The 17,879-nt window shown below is 33.0% G+C and overlaps 3 protein-coding genes across 4 annotated transcripts; 1 reads left to right on the plus strand and 2 right to left on the minus strand.

Moving 5' to 3' along the window:
* Window positions 1-1,482: 1,482 nt before the first annotated feature.
* LOC106124669 (mitochondrial folate transporter/carrier) lies at window positions 1,483-10,388 on the minus strand. The gene is made up of 6 exons (XM_013321577.1): window positions 9,960-10,388; window positions 8,987-9,140; window positions 8,489-8,738; window positions 6,278-6,391; window positions 5,517-5,662; window positions 1,483-1,672 (listed from the first exon to the last, which is right to left on the minus strand). Exons 1-6 carry the CDS (start codon window positions 10,108-10,110, stop codon window positions 1,528-1,530), a joined length of 960 nt encoding a protein of 319 aa, XP_013177031.1. The 5' UTR covers window positions 10,111-10,388; the 3' UTR covers window positions 1,483-1,527.
* A 487-nt stretch (window positions 10,389-10,875) lies between these two features.
* UQCR-C1 (Ubiquinol-cytochrome c reductase core protein 1) lies at window positions 10,876-12,404 on the plus strand. Its single transcript, NM_001312380.1, is given in 1 exon segment — window positions 10,876-12,404. A coding segment is annotated over 1 exon segment (1,404 nt). The 5' UTR covers window positions 10,876-10,957; the 3' UTR covers window positions 12,362-12,404.
* A 155-nt stretch (window positions 12,405-12,559) lies between these two features.
* Window positions 12,560-17,127, minus strand: Cog3 (conserved oligomeric Golgi complex subunit 3). Of its 2 annotated transcripts, none has more exons than XM_013321906.1 (11): window positions 16,890-17,127; window positions 16,559-16,747; window positions 16,196-16,322; window positions 15,969-16,117; window positions 15,231-15,487; window positions 14,728-14,934; window positions 14,498-14,637; window positions 14,101-14,258; window positions 13,296-13,940; window positions 12,958-13,131; window positions 12,560-12,861 (listed from the first exon to the last, which is right to left on the minus strand). In XM_013321906.1, the coding sequence occupies exons 1-11, from the start codon at window positions 17,037-17,039 to the stop codon at window positions 12,613-12,615; spliced, it is 2,445 nt and encodes an 814-aa protein (XP_013177360.1). In that variant the 5' UTR covers window positions 17,040-17,127; the 3' UTR covers window positions 12,560-12,612. The 2 variants fall into 2 exon arrangements, with proteins under 2 accessions (XP_013177360.1, XP_013177359.1); XM_013321905.1 differs by having other exon boundaries at window positions 16,559-16,750.
* Between the last annotated feature and the right edge of the window lie 752 nt (window positions 17,128-17,879).

The raw sequence follows: 17,879 nt of genomic DNA on the forward strand, positions 1-17,879 counted from the left end.
CTAAACAAAGCTAATTAGTAATTGAAAACATTTCAAAACAAATAAATTTTTCCTTTCTTTTCAGAACGTTCTGTTATAAAAAGGAAAAAAATTCAAAAGGCCTTTTATTCTGTATCAAGAAACGTCTGAATGAAACTCATTAATAAATAACAGCGCCATCTACAAACACATTTTAAAGACTGTTGATATTAAAAAGAACTTACCATATTTAAATTTCGAACGAGTTTCGAATCACACAGACTTTGAAATCTGTTGAAATCCTACAAAACTAGCCCGTAATTTCCGTTCTTGTGACGTCAACATCTCTTCGCTTCCCGCGTCACAACTGCCGCGATATGCGCCACAGAACACATATATTAGCGCAACAGATAACGCTTCGGCCAGTCTCCACTGTATCGCGACAATTTTGCCATCCCTGTCTTTATCTTTGCAAAAAAACAAAGATAGCAATATACAGGTGTCACAATAAATGGAATTCACGATTACATGATACCAACTTGAGGATGTATGCAGATTTACGACAAACTTTTGACATATTTCCACTTCGACCGATTGCGTATCGCGTAATCGACATTTTTTTATCTAAAGTCTAGGGCGCGAAAAATGTAATTGCTATGAATATATCGTGAAGAACTCTGTAAAACAGCGAACCTCAATCGAGGTAAAGAAACCATAGTGATATTTATAAGCAATTTAATGAAAAATAAAACAAAACAAAGAGAAAAGAGACATTAAGCCTTAATATTAAAAGTATATTTATCTAATAATTACACTAACCAAAAAGCATTCAGTAAATTACTTCATTTAATTTACGGTAACTATTAAATTAGATTGTCTATTATTTTTATAAGAATTAGCCCTCATTCCTTCGGGCGATTTTTTATCGCGCGTTAAAAAAGCGTTCAAATAGAGCAAATTGATGCATTTCTATGTTCTGACAGCGTTTTTAAAACGCGGCACTATTTTATGGCGCATCGACAAAGCTATATAACTAAAGAACGTAACATAATTTGTAATTCATCTCAAAATCTAACTAAAAGGAACATGCTTTAACACAGCCTACAAAATAAACTAAATTACAATTAGCTTACAACATAACCTCTTATTGTATAGGCAATAGATGATTGAAATACAAACATCGCAACTTCTACGTTATTAATGGATTTTGAATTCTATATCCGGCTGTTTTTATCTTGATAATATTATAATTTAAAAAAAAATTGGCTTCACTTTATTCAAATACAAAATTATTCCAAACAACAGAAGACTTAACCCAAAATTAATCTATTATTACTAATCTACGACTTTTATTTTCAAACTCACGACGAAATAATTCCAACAAACCAATCTTAACAATAAGTAACTTAAAATTTGTATAGTAATTTTATCCTAAAAATAGAAAAACAACTTAAAACACAAATAAAATTAATGTAAACTATCAAGATAAAGTAAATTAAGAAATTAATATTTTATTACCATTTTGATTTGTTAAATTATTACAAGCATTAGTTTTAAAAAGTATAATATTTAAGATGAAAGTTTTAATTGTTGTCCCCTTCGCAACATGTAATGTGACACATTTTCATATGTGAGGAATGTGATCATTGTAGCGGGCACTACACGCAACAGGTTCGGTTGCAGGCCCTTGTAGAATCCCCTCCAGCCCTCGTGTCTGAAATCAATACTGCTCTTTAAAACGAGAACCAAATATAATTCTCTAAAAAAACTTTTACTTACCAATATTTAATCACTAAGCATAAAGAAATAAACGTATATTTTTTCACCTACCTTTCATAAATTTTATTTTTAATTTATTTTAAGGATATAGGAATTAATTGTAAACTATTTAAAAAGGGGGTTAACGTTAGTAAGAATAAAAAAAACATCCCCATTATCAATTTGCTATCTTTTATTGATTACACAAATTGAATAGGTGATTGGAAACAATTGGAAACTTATACATTATATAAAAATATATAATATGTCTGAATGACGTCATTTATTTGTGGCCAGCCACTGAACAACGCGTTACAGTGCAAAGAAAAATATATACGATTTTATATTCAATGAAAATGTATGGAAGATATATCAATACACTAAAAACCCTACAAAAACTATGTAAATGTTTACAACACTATGTCAACATACTGATATATTGTCTATTTTATATAAGTTTATGTTAGAAAAAACTATTTAAAAAACTTATGACTTTTGTAGATATTTGAAAAAAAAAATCCTGGTTAATTTACATAAACTTCAATGAAATTAAACAAAGTTAATCCCAAATGACACAAAATGATTCTAAGCATGTTTATAATACTTAAACGCCAACAATGCATCAAAAATGTGTGAGAAATATGAACAATAAATGTATGAATGATACGACAATTTTTTCCATGTTTTTATTTTTTATTTTTATGTCATGTCTATGCAAACATTAAGGAGGTATCACACTAGACAACTACAATGAAATAGGCACTTAATTAACACGTTCAATGCCACCTACTCGCCCCGCGAGTTTATATTAATACGTGAAAAACGTGATGGTATTGTACGTGTTAATAAAGAAATTAATATTTAATTGAATTTCTCACTAAGGCAAAGGGTTTAGGTGTTTTTTTCAATTAATGTAAATTTAAATAAAAATACTCATGTAGACATATGTTTATTACATGTTATGCTATGTTTAGAGTTTGAATGGAATTTTTTTTTGTTTTTTTTTTAAGAAAGTTGACAATTTTTTTGTAATTAAACGATAGTAATTTGAAAGACTATTTAATTTCGAATACAAGTTAACCGCAAAACGAATATATTTTTCTCTGAACCGAAACAAGTCAAAAAAAAAAATTGCGAGACCAAAAAATAATGCAAAATTTGTATCGTCACATTTTTTTTTTGTTTTATTTTAATAGCATCACACATATCAACGAATCACACGAATAAGATAATCAAAATCAAATATTACAATAGAAAATTTGATATCTTTGTTTTTATAAATATTATTTGATATGTGTGAATAAAAATGTTCAATAAATACTTATTTTATATTGATTTATTTTAATATTACAACCCACGTGTGAAAGTATTAAATATTTGAACTAAGAAATGTGTTTTTTTACTGCAAGTTGTATGAAATGTGATTTTAACAAACACCAAATGGTCATAATATTGGTGGGTACACAATATAAGCGTCTAAGACAGAATAGCTTCAAGCTTGAATTTATTTATATTAAAACATAATTTACTAATATTAATGTTTAATTTCACTAATTGTTAGTTTCAAAGAGAGAAGCAAGTTGAAACGAATCCGTCTTATAGTTTATTTCAAAGGAAAACTTAAATTTTGTAAACAAAAATCTTTTAAGCCTCTCATATTATTATTAAAACATTATACATTTTTGCTCAACTCTTTTTCACAATTAAAAATAATAACATTTCAGAAACAAAATATGTATAACTGACAACTTTCTAACTGCGGGTTTCTGATACCAAAATCATTGTATAAAACATATCTTCATCCATTAGGGAACATACCCATACTATTTTTTTCATTTTTCTACCCCTCCCTCCCCTCGGTAACCACTCGCGGTACATGCCAAGCCCCCTTTCGTTTTCATAATTATGATTTTTAATCATTTCACAGGCAAAAATTGTAAATAAAAACAATTTGGTTCATACTCTTCTTTATAGCATAAGACTGCATGCGTACTTAAATTACTAGTGAATTATTTATTATGAAAAAAAAAACAACTAACGACTACATGACTATATTCTGATACCACCCCCCCGCTCCTATGACTGACCATAGTATTTTAAGGACTCCCCCTCCCCTAAACGGTCACGTAGTATGGGTACGTTCCCTTATCTTTGATAGAGATAACAATATGTTTTCAAATTATATTCGTCTCAGAAACGCACTATAAGTTTGTTTACAAAATTTAAGTCTTCAGTTGGAATAAACTATACATAAAGAGTCTGACGTCGTCTCACCACACATGTAACGTTATACAATCGAAAGAATTGTCTTTTAATAATGGAGATTGGAAGTCAATATTTTATACAATCTAAGTACTATTATCACAAAAATTTAAATTACAACTAAATTGTGCTAAATTGTGCAACTCGCTAATTTGGTGTTGTGTTGCACGATTTTGACGCAATCGCGATCTGATGGGAAATGCATAACACACGAGATTACTATTATGGCGGAAATATAAACGAAAAAAGAAACACAACATATGTCGTGAGACAGGTTATAAATATTGACAATAATTAAAAAACATTTCGTCACATACATTATTTTTTGCAAAAAAATTAATTAACAATTTAAATTCTTCATTTCATGTGATTATTTTAAAATAATTATTAACAAAAAATAACCTGTCAAAATGTCATCCATATAAACATAATGTCTGATTCCTTAAATAACATTATATTGTCAAATTAATTTTATTAATAGATAAACAGTTAAAAAAAAGTTCACAAAAATGCAATTACTAATTTAAAAAAAAAACTCCTGCTTAAATGACTAATCTTACCTCAATAAAACACTCCATATAAAAACACCAAAAAGAACCCTGTTGGTGAACAGCTGTTAATTTAATGGTCATAGACAAAGATTTAAATACACAGATAAAGCCTTATCAAATCTATGATTCTATAAAGAAATGAGTGAAAGATACGATCATATTTCTATCTCACTCCATTAGTAAAATCACAAAGTTATAAAAAAAAATAAAAAAAAAACGGTGTGACACATTACGTATTCCTATTTCTGGAAGAAGAAAAATTCATAGACAATACCTTTTGTTTTTGTTATTTGTAAATTGTAATGTTTATACAACATAAAATACTTCTTTTTTAAAGTCTCAATGGCTTATTTTCTTTCATTTGATAATAATAATGATGTCGACGACTTTCCTGCACAATAAGTCATTGTGATGTTCTCATCGTGATTATAACAAACATTTTTTTTTGTGATTTGTAAATATTAAATAATAATAAAAACAATTGAGCTATTTTTTTATTATTTAATGTAATTTTATCATAATTTTTAAGTTTTTACCATTTTTTTTATTTTAATTCGTGATGCATTTACGTCTATGAATGCTATAATTTTTTTTTCGCCTTTAATTATCAGTCTCATCCTGCATACACTGTCTGTTGGTACTTAAACTGTTAGGCAGATTATTAAGAACATTTTTTTCAAGCTATTAATTTTTGAAAGGTCGCATCCAAAAAATGTATTTCAACATAAAAACAATCGAATCCATAAGGACATCTATGCATAAAGTCTTTGGTCACACAATAGCAATTGTAATTAAAAAAAATATATACAATATTGATTGCTTTAAAAAACTAATAGTGCAAGTTTCCCATCAGATAGTCGTCGATCGGTCGTTACTCAATCGTTATTAGTGAATTTCTCCCATATGAGCATAACTAGGCATATATTGGGCGTTACATGTAGGAGATACGGCGTGAGGCCCTTGTAGAAGCCCCTGATGCGTTCGTACCTCCAGGTGTCGGTGACGCAGTGCCAGGCGCCGCGGTAGCTGCGGTGCTGGTCCTGAAGACGCGCGCGCACCACTTGGTACGGGTACGTCGCGCCCGCCGCTATCAGCTTTGATATCGCCGCGAACGACAAGTATTCCAGCGATGTCTGGAACGAGCACATTCTTATCTAACTACCGGCCACCTGTGACTTCGTCGGCGTAGAAATAAAAAAAAGCAAAATAGTAGCATTTGTGTCCGCACATAAGCTACCAGTCAAATTCCCGTCATAATCAGTCCAACAATTCCGAAGAACACCCAGAACGAACGCGGCTTGCGGACAGACAGACAAAAATTTCAAAAAGTGGTTTGCCACACCCATTTTATTATATGTGTAGATAAAGATACAATACCTAACCTAATATTGACACGAATGTGATATTAGTTTAAGTCTTTTGTAATTGGTTTTTGTTTTAAATTATAATAAAGAAATAAAGAATATCCCGCAACCCAGGTCATGACCTTGAATATGTTAAGGGAACGAGAGGGCGGCATAGCACCGCCCAAAAAAAAAACCTAATATTGACAGACCTCACCTAACCTAACAGTTTGACTGTTCTATATTGCGCAATAACTTGTAAATCCTGTTGAAAACTTTACAATGTCCAGTATACATAAGATAAAAATAAAGATAAAATTGACGAGATAATCTAACACGATATTCTAAAAATGCTCGATCATTCATAAAATCTAAAACAGTTAATTAAGAAGAAAAAAAACATACCAATTTAATGTCAATGGGCAGATTCCTGTATTCGTTGTATCGGTTCTTCATCTCCTCGTATGTCATGAATTGCAGCGCGCCATGCGACACCCCGAACATGCCCGGCACGAAACCCTGCAATGTAAATCAACCACATTTATTAATATCACTCAGAGTACTGTTTGCTAACTATTAGATAAAATACCGAAGAGTTTCATGTAACAATTAAATCAACTTGTTTAATCTCCATTTAAAACTAATTTCTCAAAAGAATGAGAGTAAAAGCTTATTATTATCATTAAGAAAAACATTATATAGAAAAACAATGTTATAATCAATGAAACCTAAAATCAAGGACAGAAATCAACGTTAGACAGATAAGATAAAACAATGTAACCGGACAAAATCTTTTTTATTTTTTCCTTAATAAAGTACTTGGAAGTTGGGTGTTTTCCGTTGGGCCGATCGACCCAGCGATCGAAAGTCATTATGGGAAAAATCTATATTGTCGATTAATCGGATCGGCCAAACGTAACCTAAATTTCCAGAGTCTTTATTCTGGAAATTTAGGTACCCTTTAGTTCCGCGGACTAAAATGTAATTTGATGCTATTATTTCAACGACGCTATAATTTATCATAATTAAGTTGCAAGAATGTTAAAGAATAAATTGCTTAACTTAATTTATTTATCAAGAAACGATAGTGGAACTAATTAAACAATCATTTTCAAATAAAAACAGTTAATTTTATTAATTGGCGGAAATGGCAATCAAGTAATCGACCTTCTTTCTTATAAAATTAATCCAGAAATCGAACTCTGTCTGCTTACACCAAAGTATTGTAAAACGGTGGATAGGTTAGGTGGATGAATGAATTTTTTATTATGAGTTAAAGTAATATTTACAAAGAATTATAATAAAATGTAAACATCTACCGTGAATATTATACTTATTCTTTGACACACTTTATTTGTAAAATATCTCACATGCTCTTAAAGAATTCGCAATATTATGATATTTGAGATTTATATTATGAACTCTGTACTAATGTAACGAAATATTCAATCATATGAGTACAGATTATTATTTTATTTAAAGGTAGGCAACCTACATGCAAGTGCAAATGTCTATGGGCAACGGTCACTTCGTTATTAACGAAAATTTCAGTGACAACTTGCTCATTTGCCACCTTTTACTATAATAAAGAAAAAAACTTAACATTAAAACTACACATGCTCTTTATGTTTATAATAAGTTTCGCATCATAAAATGCATAATTTAAACAAAAATTCTTACATAGTACATTGAAGGTAACAAACTATAAACATGAAAGTACATATATTTTCTTCTAACAAATCCAGAAGTATTCACTATAACATTGACGCAATAAAGACATCTCAAGGGCACTCTGTATATTTTTTTCAATCAGTCATCTTTATCATTGTTATATTTACGAAAACTAAGACTGGCCGTAATCATAGCTTTAGATAAAAATAAAAACTTTATGCAATTCAATATTAGTATTTCTATCTCATACATTATGAGATATCAAAGAGAGAAGCAAATAGGTTGTCATTATGTAGGTTTGGGCTAAATGAAAATTCGTTATCTTTATAATATATCCACCTGGATGTACATACAGTGTGTCCAAAAAATGTGATATTAACCTGACATCTGAGTCCAAAAGTCTGTGATTACATATTATTTTTAAAGGCATGGTTATTAGAGAACTATATTATAATTTCTGAGTATTAATAACCTTTTTCTCTCATTACACAAAACATATATAACAATGTTTAATTTTTGCAACACAAACTGTTAACATTGTATTCCTATATTATTTTTACCTTATAACGCATCTTTCTTCAAACTCAAGACCTTAATCATAACGCTAGGCTAAAGGGTGATAAAAACAAGGCAAAACATGATAAACACTTATAACACATGTTGAAAGATGTAATAAAAACAGCTACAGTTTACATTGCCTGTAACACAGCATGTTTACTTCTCAATTTGTTTATGTTTCCAATATACTTAAAATAGACTGCCGCACTTAGATACTTATAAAATTAAATGAAATGCATTATGGATACTTCTTGAGATTTTACATTCTACATACATCTTATTGTAAATGTTAAATAGTGTTTTGTTCGTAGGTGTGATTAACCTTACATTTTCGATTAAAAATGTTGAGCTATAAATGACACACAAATCAGATTAAAAAAAACTCACCCTGTATAGCCCTCTGATGCCTTCAGTTCTGTATATTTTTGTAAGGCCATCGACCATGCCCTTGTACCTCTTGTTGTCTGCTAGATGTTCATCGCTGTATTGCAGGCAAAGGCGTGTTTTCACCACCCAGATGGGGTTGGTCATAATAAGAGATAGAACTCCAGCCTCTGCTGCCGCTAACATATGAAGCCCAGGTCCTAGAGGTGTACGGGCATTGCCACCTTGTATCCATGTTTTTATTGCATTGTAACTGAAGTCATAATTAAAAATATAATAAAGTAATTGATGTGAAAAATCATAAAGAATAAATTTATACCATTGTGCGATAGCATCGGAACACAAAATTTATTGTTATCAATTCATCGCTTTTATTAACGAAAACAATTTCTACTTCCATACCTAAAAGTATTGTGACATAAAAGCCAAAGGGCAAGAAATTTAAAAAAAAAAACTATAAATTAATAAAACTTAGAGTGATATTACAAAGATAATACTTACAATAGGAAATAAAAGCCCCAAGCAGATCCAGAACCCCAGACATTGGGAGTTACCCCACGGTACAACCCTTTTACACCTTCTTTTTTAACTATTGTAACAAAAGCACTACCAAGGCCATCATATCTCGGTACTGTTGCGGTCCTGCCGTCATTAACTGTGAAAATATTATGTTATAAACAAATACTTCCTTTTTATGACCAAATTAAAGAGATATAATCCATTATGTGTATTTATGTATGAACATGAGATGAATAAGTGGAAATTGAATGGAAAAATTAGAGTTCATATACTAGAAATCATAAGACAATAGGGAAATAAATAATCAAATTGCTTCAACATGCCAAGAACAATGACATTGTTTTCAGAAAAATGAACACTGATCAATAAGAACACATCTTCATTCATTCATTTCTTCCTTAATGAACATGAGTGTGTTTTCATTATATGTTGACTTTTGAATGTTAAATATAATGTTAATACATATTCAATGAAATGAAAAATATAAATTAGCTTTTACACTAACATAATAAAATTTTATGATTAACGATTACTACTTTCATTATATTTCCTTGTATGGCAAATTATATTTGTTAATTTGGAAAATTAAATCCCTAGATTTTAAGCAAATTTTCAAAACATGAAAAATTATAAATCTTGCAATTTTTGTAATATCTAATTGTTTTTTTGTTAGAATTTACATTTAAAAATAACACATATTCAATTAGTTTTTAATGGAATAACTACTATTTGCATCAAATAATTGTCCTACTAGTTTTATTTATTATTGCATCAGGAACTCGACTTTCACTAGATGCAGATCAAGTTCAGGGTCAAAAGATAACCAAAAAAACACAAAAATACCACGTAATGATAAATTTCTACAATGTATCATTATTTCCTTAAAATAATAGTTAGAACAATTGGTGACCAAAATGACAAGTGATTAGAAACTGACAAAAATACAAATACGCACCTGCAAATCTGATTTTGATAAGGTCCAAAGGGTGGAGAATTAAAGTAGAGGTGACACCACCTGATATTCCAGCTACCAGGTGTTCATATTTAATATGACTGAAGAGGGCGAGCTTAGAAGACGACGTATTAGGATTCTTCATTGTAGTCATGTTGATTAAAATAAATCACAGTTGAAACATTGTGCAAGGACCTAAGGACACCTATACTCGCCGCGCTATATCACTTAGACAACTGATAAATTTCACTAAAAAACAATCACCACTGAACATCATTGCTTTCGTAATATACCAACAAAGTATAAAATGTGTGAACAGGATGATTTCCACATGATTTCTTTCATGTAATTTTCGTCGTATTCTTACGCGTTTCGTTTTACGTTAATTGTACGGCTGAATTTAGTTACCCGAAACAATGTTGAACTATGAACATCTGTTCTTTGCAATATAAAATAAAATACTTTGTGACAAAACTGATTAAGTTTGAATATAAAAGATTGCTACTAATTGCTTCAACTTTTATTAAAGTTCAAATTGTAATATTTATTAGCTGTATGTTTTGGACATGTGTCTTTCACTATAAAAAAAAAATTTGCAGCGGTGCTACCAGTTTGAAAAAATTTGCAAAATTTATTAGATTTAAGGTTCCGGTAATTTTTTGTGGAACATTACGATCGAAGAATATATAAAATGATTACGATGTTAACAATTTCACATTATTAAAGAATAACTAAATTAAGTAAAATAGCATCCTTTTCGCTTGAATTTACTCAATCCAAGGAAAATAAACATATTAAAGTTTATTTTAATTTGTAGTTCTATAAAATGTATTTCAAATAAGAAATTACAAATTTAAAATTATGATAAGCTGGCAGCACCAGCTTGTTCTACCAATTTTGTGGTTTTGATTTTTGACTTGACGTTTTCTTGAATCATTATTACACCATTACGTAAATCGGCGAGCGAAAATTTTTAGCAAGGGAAAGAGACTATAAGAAAAATGTTGAAAGCTGGAATTACTTTTAAATTACTCTCTAAACAGAGTAATAATGTGCGACTCCTGGCGACTGCCGTTGGTTATAAACAAGCTTTAGTTAACATCCCTCCGACAAAGCTGACAGTCCTCGATAATGGGATCCGTGTCGCTTCTGAAGATTCCGGGTCTCCGACTGCAACCGTAGGCCTGTGGATTGACGCCGGGTCAAGGTACGAAACCTCAAAAAATAATGGTGTTGCCCATTTTCTTGAACACATGGCTTTCAAAGGTACTAGCAAAAGATCACAAACTGACTTGGAATTGCTTGTCGAGAACATGGGAGCACATCTGAACGCATATACTTCTCGAGAACAGACAGTGTTTTACGCTAAATGTCTTGCAAATGATATACCAGTTGCAGTCGAAATCCTTGCTGACATAATCCAGAATTCTTCGCTCGCCGAACCCGAAATCGAACGAGAACGCGGTGTCATTCTCCGTGAAATGCAAGATGTGGAAAGCAACTTGCAAGAGGTTGTGTTTGATCACCTCCATGCTACAGCTTTTCAAGGTACACCTTTAGGGCAGACTATTCTCGGACCCACCAAAAATATCAAGAAAATTTCCAAAGCTGACCTACAACAATATATCAAGACTCATTATCAACCAACACGTATAGTGCTCTCTGGGGCTGGTGGAGTTGAGCATGAGAGGCTTGTAGACCTTGCATCAAAACATTTCAGTGGATTGAAAAATACTGCTCTGGATGTACCAGATCTTGCACCATGCCGTTACACAGGATCTGAAATTAGAGTTCGTGATGACTCTATGCCTCTTGCACATGTAGCCATTGCCGTTGAGGGTGCAGGCTGGACTGATGCTGACAACATTCCCCTTATGGTGGCTAATACTCTAATTGGAGCCTGGGATCGCTCTCAAGGTGGTGGTGCTAACAATGCTTCTTACTTGGCTCGTGCAGCAGCATCTGAAAATCTGTGCCATAGCTTCCAATCCTTTAACACATGTTACAAGGATACTGGCCTTTGGGGTATCTACTTTGTTGGTGAACCGTTACAGTTAGAAGATATGCTGTACAACATTCAAAAGGAATGGATGAAGCTGTGTACATCAGTGACTGAAGGCGAGGTTGAAAGAGCCAAGAACCTCCTAAAGACAAACATGCTCCTTCAGCTTGATGGCACCACTCCTGTATGTGAAGACATTGGCCGTCAGATGCTGTGCTACAACAGACGTATTCCAGTTCATGAATTAGATGCCCGAATTGAAGCTGTCTCAGTCCAAAATATCCGTGATGTCTGTACCAAATTCCTTTACGATCGCTGCCCAGTGGTGGCTGCAGTCGGACCCACAGAGGGTCTGCCAGACTACACAAGAATTCGTGCTGGCATGTACTGGCTAAGGGCGTAAATTAAAAATGTAGCATACTCTAGCAATGTCATATAAAATCAAGATTAAATTACTGACCCAAATGCCTGTGGTTTTATTGTAATAAAACACATTGTCTTTGGTCAATGTATTTATTATAGAAGCATAAGTTAATAAATCAATGTGTAAATAAATCTGTTCTTTTTTAATTGCTTTTATTTATGAATAAATTATAATTATAATAATAATTAGTTACATGAAAACTCTTAACATTACAATAAACAATACAATTATTAAACTGGGTTAGTACTTTCTACATTGCTTTCTTCAATATTGGCAACATTGGGCTTGCGAGCTGTACTTGTTTTTCGCTTCTTGCCGTATGGCAGCACTGGTTCATTGTGGCTTATAAGACTGGCAGAAGATATGAACACGGACACTTGCTCCGGAGTGGGACAAGCAACAATTAGGGTATCTTCATATGTGTATCCAGAGTTAGTGAGGAACTGTTCAACTTGGATGAAGTAACCAACAACATTATTCTGTAAATAAAAAGCCACATTAGATTATCAGTATTGACAGCTTTTAAAATATACAAAAAGCATAGACAAAAAATCTTTTGATATTTAAAAACATACCCGAATAGGTCGAAACAATATGAACTCTGTTTCTTTATTAGCCAAATATAATTGCATTGAGCGTTGTAAAGGTGCGAGATGAGCTTTTATTCGTCTCTGCGCCTCTTTCACCGCAACTGCAATTTCTTCAGGTAACATTTTTTCTTTCGTTTCCTCTGAAGTAGGAGTTTGTATCTAAAAATTAAAATCATTATTTATGGGTGGAAAAAATCCAATTTTTTTATACTACCGGGACTGATCAGGAAACCAATATTATGTACTCATTTTTTTTACATTGCAAAAACAATTTTTAGTGTTTTACTAATTTAAATGGTTAAAGATGAAACATTAAGAACTACCTTCTCAATAAAATCCACAATTGGTCCTGCTAATATTTCAGTAGCATGCTTTATAAACATTTCGCAACAATTCTTCAGTTGTCTGTCCACTTCCTTTCTTGAGTCTAGAAGATGTTCCTTGACCATAGGCGTCCCTTCTAGCAAAAACTCTAGCAGAGCATTGTTGCTGTTCAATGAAAATATCTGTCTCGGTTTCTGCATGAGGCCGTACGCCGCGTTCTTCATATTGCTAAAGTCCAACGTTGTTTCTTTAATCACAAAGTCTACTTGGAAGGGTGCAATTTGCTCTCTCAGGATGAGCAAATGCTTTATTTGGAATAATTCTCCGTCGATGTTTGTCTTTGTGGCTGATATTTGTTTTGCAGCGTTGTCAACGCTTTGAACGCACAAGGAGATGGCTTCCTGAGCTAAGCCCTGGAATACTCTCTTCTCTAGACATCTGTAGAGTCTGGAGAGTGCCGCTAGGGTCCGCCTGACGCCCGGGTACCACATGCCGTGAAGGTCTGCAGGAGATGCTTGAGGTCTCCTCTGAGCCTCGATGTTAATATTAGCAACCTCCTGTGACGTGGCCGACACGTCTGATACCATCGAATTACGAGAGTCGCTACGCTTTAAGCTTTGCTCTTGTATAGAAAGCGCAATTTGCTGTAAATATAATATGAAGTTTAGTTATTTATCAAAAACAAGATAAATCAATGTTTAGAAAACAGTCCAAATCAATATTAGACATAAGGTCATGGGACTTATTCTTTATTCTATCACTACAAAATCTTATGTTTTTTTTGTAATTGTGAGTGCGGTGTACCTCCATCATCTCGAGCTTGTCAGGGTAGGCGAGGTCGCCGGGCGCGGGGCGGTAGAGCAGCACGTCGCGGCGCAGATGCACGTGCGCTCGGAACACGAGCCGCTCCTGCGCGTCCTGCAGCAGCGCGCGCGCAGCACCGCCCAGCGCCTGCAGCGCCGCTGCACAATATCTCTCATTCAATTCTCCATACATGATGTAACAAAATGTGGCATATCTTTGATTGTTGGACGAAGTTTTGAAGTGAAACTTCTTTATAGACGAAGGCCGTCCTATTTTTTTTTAACCACGTTAGCTCTCAATAGAGAAGATTCAAAACAGAAAGGTAATGATGCGATAAAGTCATTTCAAGGTCAAAAGGCTGAACACTTGAATGTTGATTGAAAGCATGTCATCTTACGGTCGTTGTTGACCTGCTCCTCGATGACCTCAATGCGCAGGATGACGCAGAGCTCCGCGAGCGTCTCCAGGTGGTTGATGTGTATGATCTGTGGCCGCAGCCGCTCGTACAGACCCGTGCACAGCGACTGCAGGTACTCGCTGCACATTGCACATCATTCATCATCATCAGCCTGACTGAAACTCACATCATACGATATACGATAAGAGATTGTTATTGGTATGTCTTACTGCAACGCTGGCGATGGCTGAGCGAACAGGTTGGAGTAGAGCGCCCACTCGTCGCGGCAGGCGAGCGCGAGCAGCGAGCAGGCGGCTCGCAGCGCGGCGCAGTGCTCGCGCCCCGCCGCTCGCAGCGCCGCGCCCGTCGCGAACCCCGCCCCGCTGCTGCGTCGCGACAAGTACTCGCGCTGCGCGTCTGACAACAACGCCGCGTACCTGACAGATGAATACATTATACAACACTAGTCTCTCTCCATACAAGTAGAGTTGGCGCCCGGCCCTTAAAAATAAGCCAAAACATTAAGTTTTATGAAAGCTTGAGTGCGAACCACACGTCAGTAAAATTAAAAATGTACTATAAATTGTGTTAAAACAACTTTTCAGAGTGACTCCCATGAGATGAAATTTAAGTAAAAATATTTGAGTCAAAGAGACACAATTAATAAACAGGAATTTCAATTATACACAGTACAACAAAATAAATGAGATTTTGATAATAATAAAACACTTACTCTTCATTATTTTCAGCTCTTTTTTCTATCTCACTTATGACCATCCTTAACTTGGGTGCGACGGCTTGAAATTTCCCAAAGTAAACCGCATAAGCTGTATCCATTGTTTCCTGATCAGTTGAGTCTTCATCAGTAGTTAGAACTTGCTCAGTCGCCTGATTCAGCACTTGTATGATGTATGATCGTATGAGAGAGATCCCGCGGTTTTGAAGATGTCTATATTTCACAAAATATGTATGCGCTTCTTTGAAGTTGCTCTGAAATAGTGTAATACAAATTTAATATTTTTCTTATTATATCCTGGTTTTCATAGATGGATAAAATAAAACACTTTATAACAATACTAGCTGTTGCCTTCGACTACATCTGTGCGTGATTAGAGATAGATAGTTGCTGATTCTCAGACCTATTGAATATGCATATAAAATTTCGCAAAAATCAGTAAGTCGCTTGTAGCGATAAGGCCGCCCTTGCTTTGTAAATTAGTTATAATAATTGCCTTTTTTATGTAGTATGATAGCATTAAGAGTTAATAAATAAATAAATAAAACCTTTTTGGAGATTTGGATTTGGATTAAATACAATCATCTTCTGAACAACAATGAAATAAATTTTAAAATTTAAAATTTATTTTGTTCAGTTCAGTTGTATCTACTAGAGTAGGTTTTAGGTTAATTGGCTGAAAGTTATTTTGTTTTGATTACTGTAGATATGAATTCTAAGGTGTAAATAACTTACATGTGTTCTCATATAATCCAAGCATTCATCAATCTTAGCTAAAACATTAAAGAATGTCTCGCTGTTGACTGACATTGTCGGACTGTTCAGTCTCTGTGACAAATGTTCCACTTGCGTAAAGTAGTGTAACTTCTGTTTAATATCATCTCCTGTAAATTTAAAAGAAACACATTATGATATAGATAATGAGATATAAGTATGAAGATATTAAAAGGCATAATTCTCACCAATATTAGAAAGCTTAGTTTGATCGGCCAACAATTGTTCACTCATGGTGTGAAGAGCATTTGTTTTGTTTGACACCAAATTATATTCCTCTGACATCTTATTCAAATCTGTCATTGTAGCTTTTATCTGTAAATGAAAGTAAATATAAGTAGTATTATTTTCATAGTAATAGATTCTGCAGCAGTGTAAGCTGCTGGGTAAATGACTGGCCATAATAGTATAAAGTTTTCATATAAAATTTTCCTTCATCTATATCTCAACTGAATACTAGTTGTTCTTTGAAGTTTCCAGTTTGAAGAAATATGACTAGTAGCTTTTTAGTTTATACAACAAAAATAGAAATACAAATGTAAAGTTTTTACCTGATTAGTTAAAGAGACACATTCATTTCTCCTGTCCTCCAATTGTTTATAATATGCTTCATATGGAGCATCGTCTGCTTTAACTCCCGTCTCATTTAATTGTTCATACCAATTTAAGAATTCAAATGTATTATCTATCTCAGGCATTGTATCTTCTGGTACATTTTCACTACAAACCTCTGTTTTCTCCTGCTGGAAAAAATCAATCACACCAGTAATGTACTAATGTTAACTGCAGCTAGATGTTAAAGCTACAAGACGATAAGTTGCTAATAAGTTCTCAATTGCATGATCACTCTTATACTTTAAGATATAACTTTAAGATACTGACTTGTTCAGATTCAGATTTTATACCAAGTAACATCGATTCTAAGTCAAGAATTGCTTCCCTTTGATTAGAAGTTAAAGGCGCTAGAGGATTTTCAGATGTTTCCCATTGTAACAGTTTGGTTTGAATTTCTTTTAAAGTCATATTATCCATGTTATCATGGAAAACAATAATTTGATAATTCAATTTAATATTTTACAAATATGTTTAGTTTACTTGCTTTGACGTCAAACTCAATCTACAATGACGTTGACATTTCATTGATGTTATCAGAACCGTCAAGTCAACGTCAACACAACACGAAACTCTCAAAAAAAAAGTTCATTTTTGCTAATCAATTTTAATTAATATTTGGAATTAATTTTTCCTCACTCAAACCCAATTTTTCTTTGCAGTGAATCATCAAAGTAAAGTAGCATCAAGCCTCATAAAATTCAAAAAGTACAGCGCCACCTAGTAGGGAGTAGCAGTACCATTCCCATATATGACAATGGAGAGTGGTGACATCTTCGGACAAAACTTTACAAAAACTAAAATGAAACAAAGACATGTGCATAGATGGCGCTTTAACCAAAAATTGTCAATGTTCTTTTTTATTTGATGATTGATTTAATGAAAATCAGATTCTACGAAATTTTAAACTTACTCATTTAATTCAAAAGATAAACCTTCTTGTGATAAACATCAAAATTCTTAAGATAAATCTTATTGTAACTGGGAAGTACTCTAATAAACAAGGAGCATTAAAAATATTTAAACTTCACAAGTTTTAATGTCTATTTGTTGGTTACATTTATATTTATGGGCATGTTTCGTTTTATAAACGATTCCACGAAACGGTCAATTTAAAAAGCATCACATTAGAATGGAATGGCGAGTACTGTGTAAACCCTAATGTATAAATAATGTGCAACATGCATTTGTGTTACATCAACACTCGCTATGATTATTTCAATGTTTTCGAATTCAGTTCATTAATGTTTTGGTTCGTTT

Source organism: Papilio xuthus, unplaced genomic scaffold (assembly GCF_000836235.2).
Source record: "Papilio xuthus unplaced genomic scaffold, Pxut_1.1 DF825946.1, whole genome shotgun sequence".
NCBI classification, from domain to species: Eukaryota; Metazoa; Arthropoda; class Insecta; order Lepidoptera; family Papilionidae; genus Papilio; species Papilio xuthus.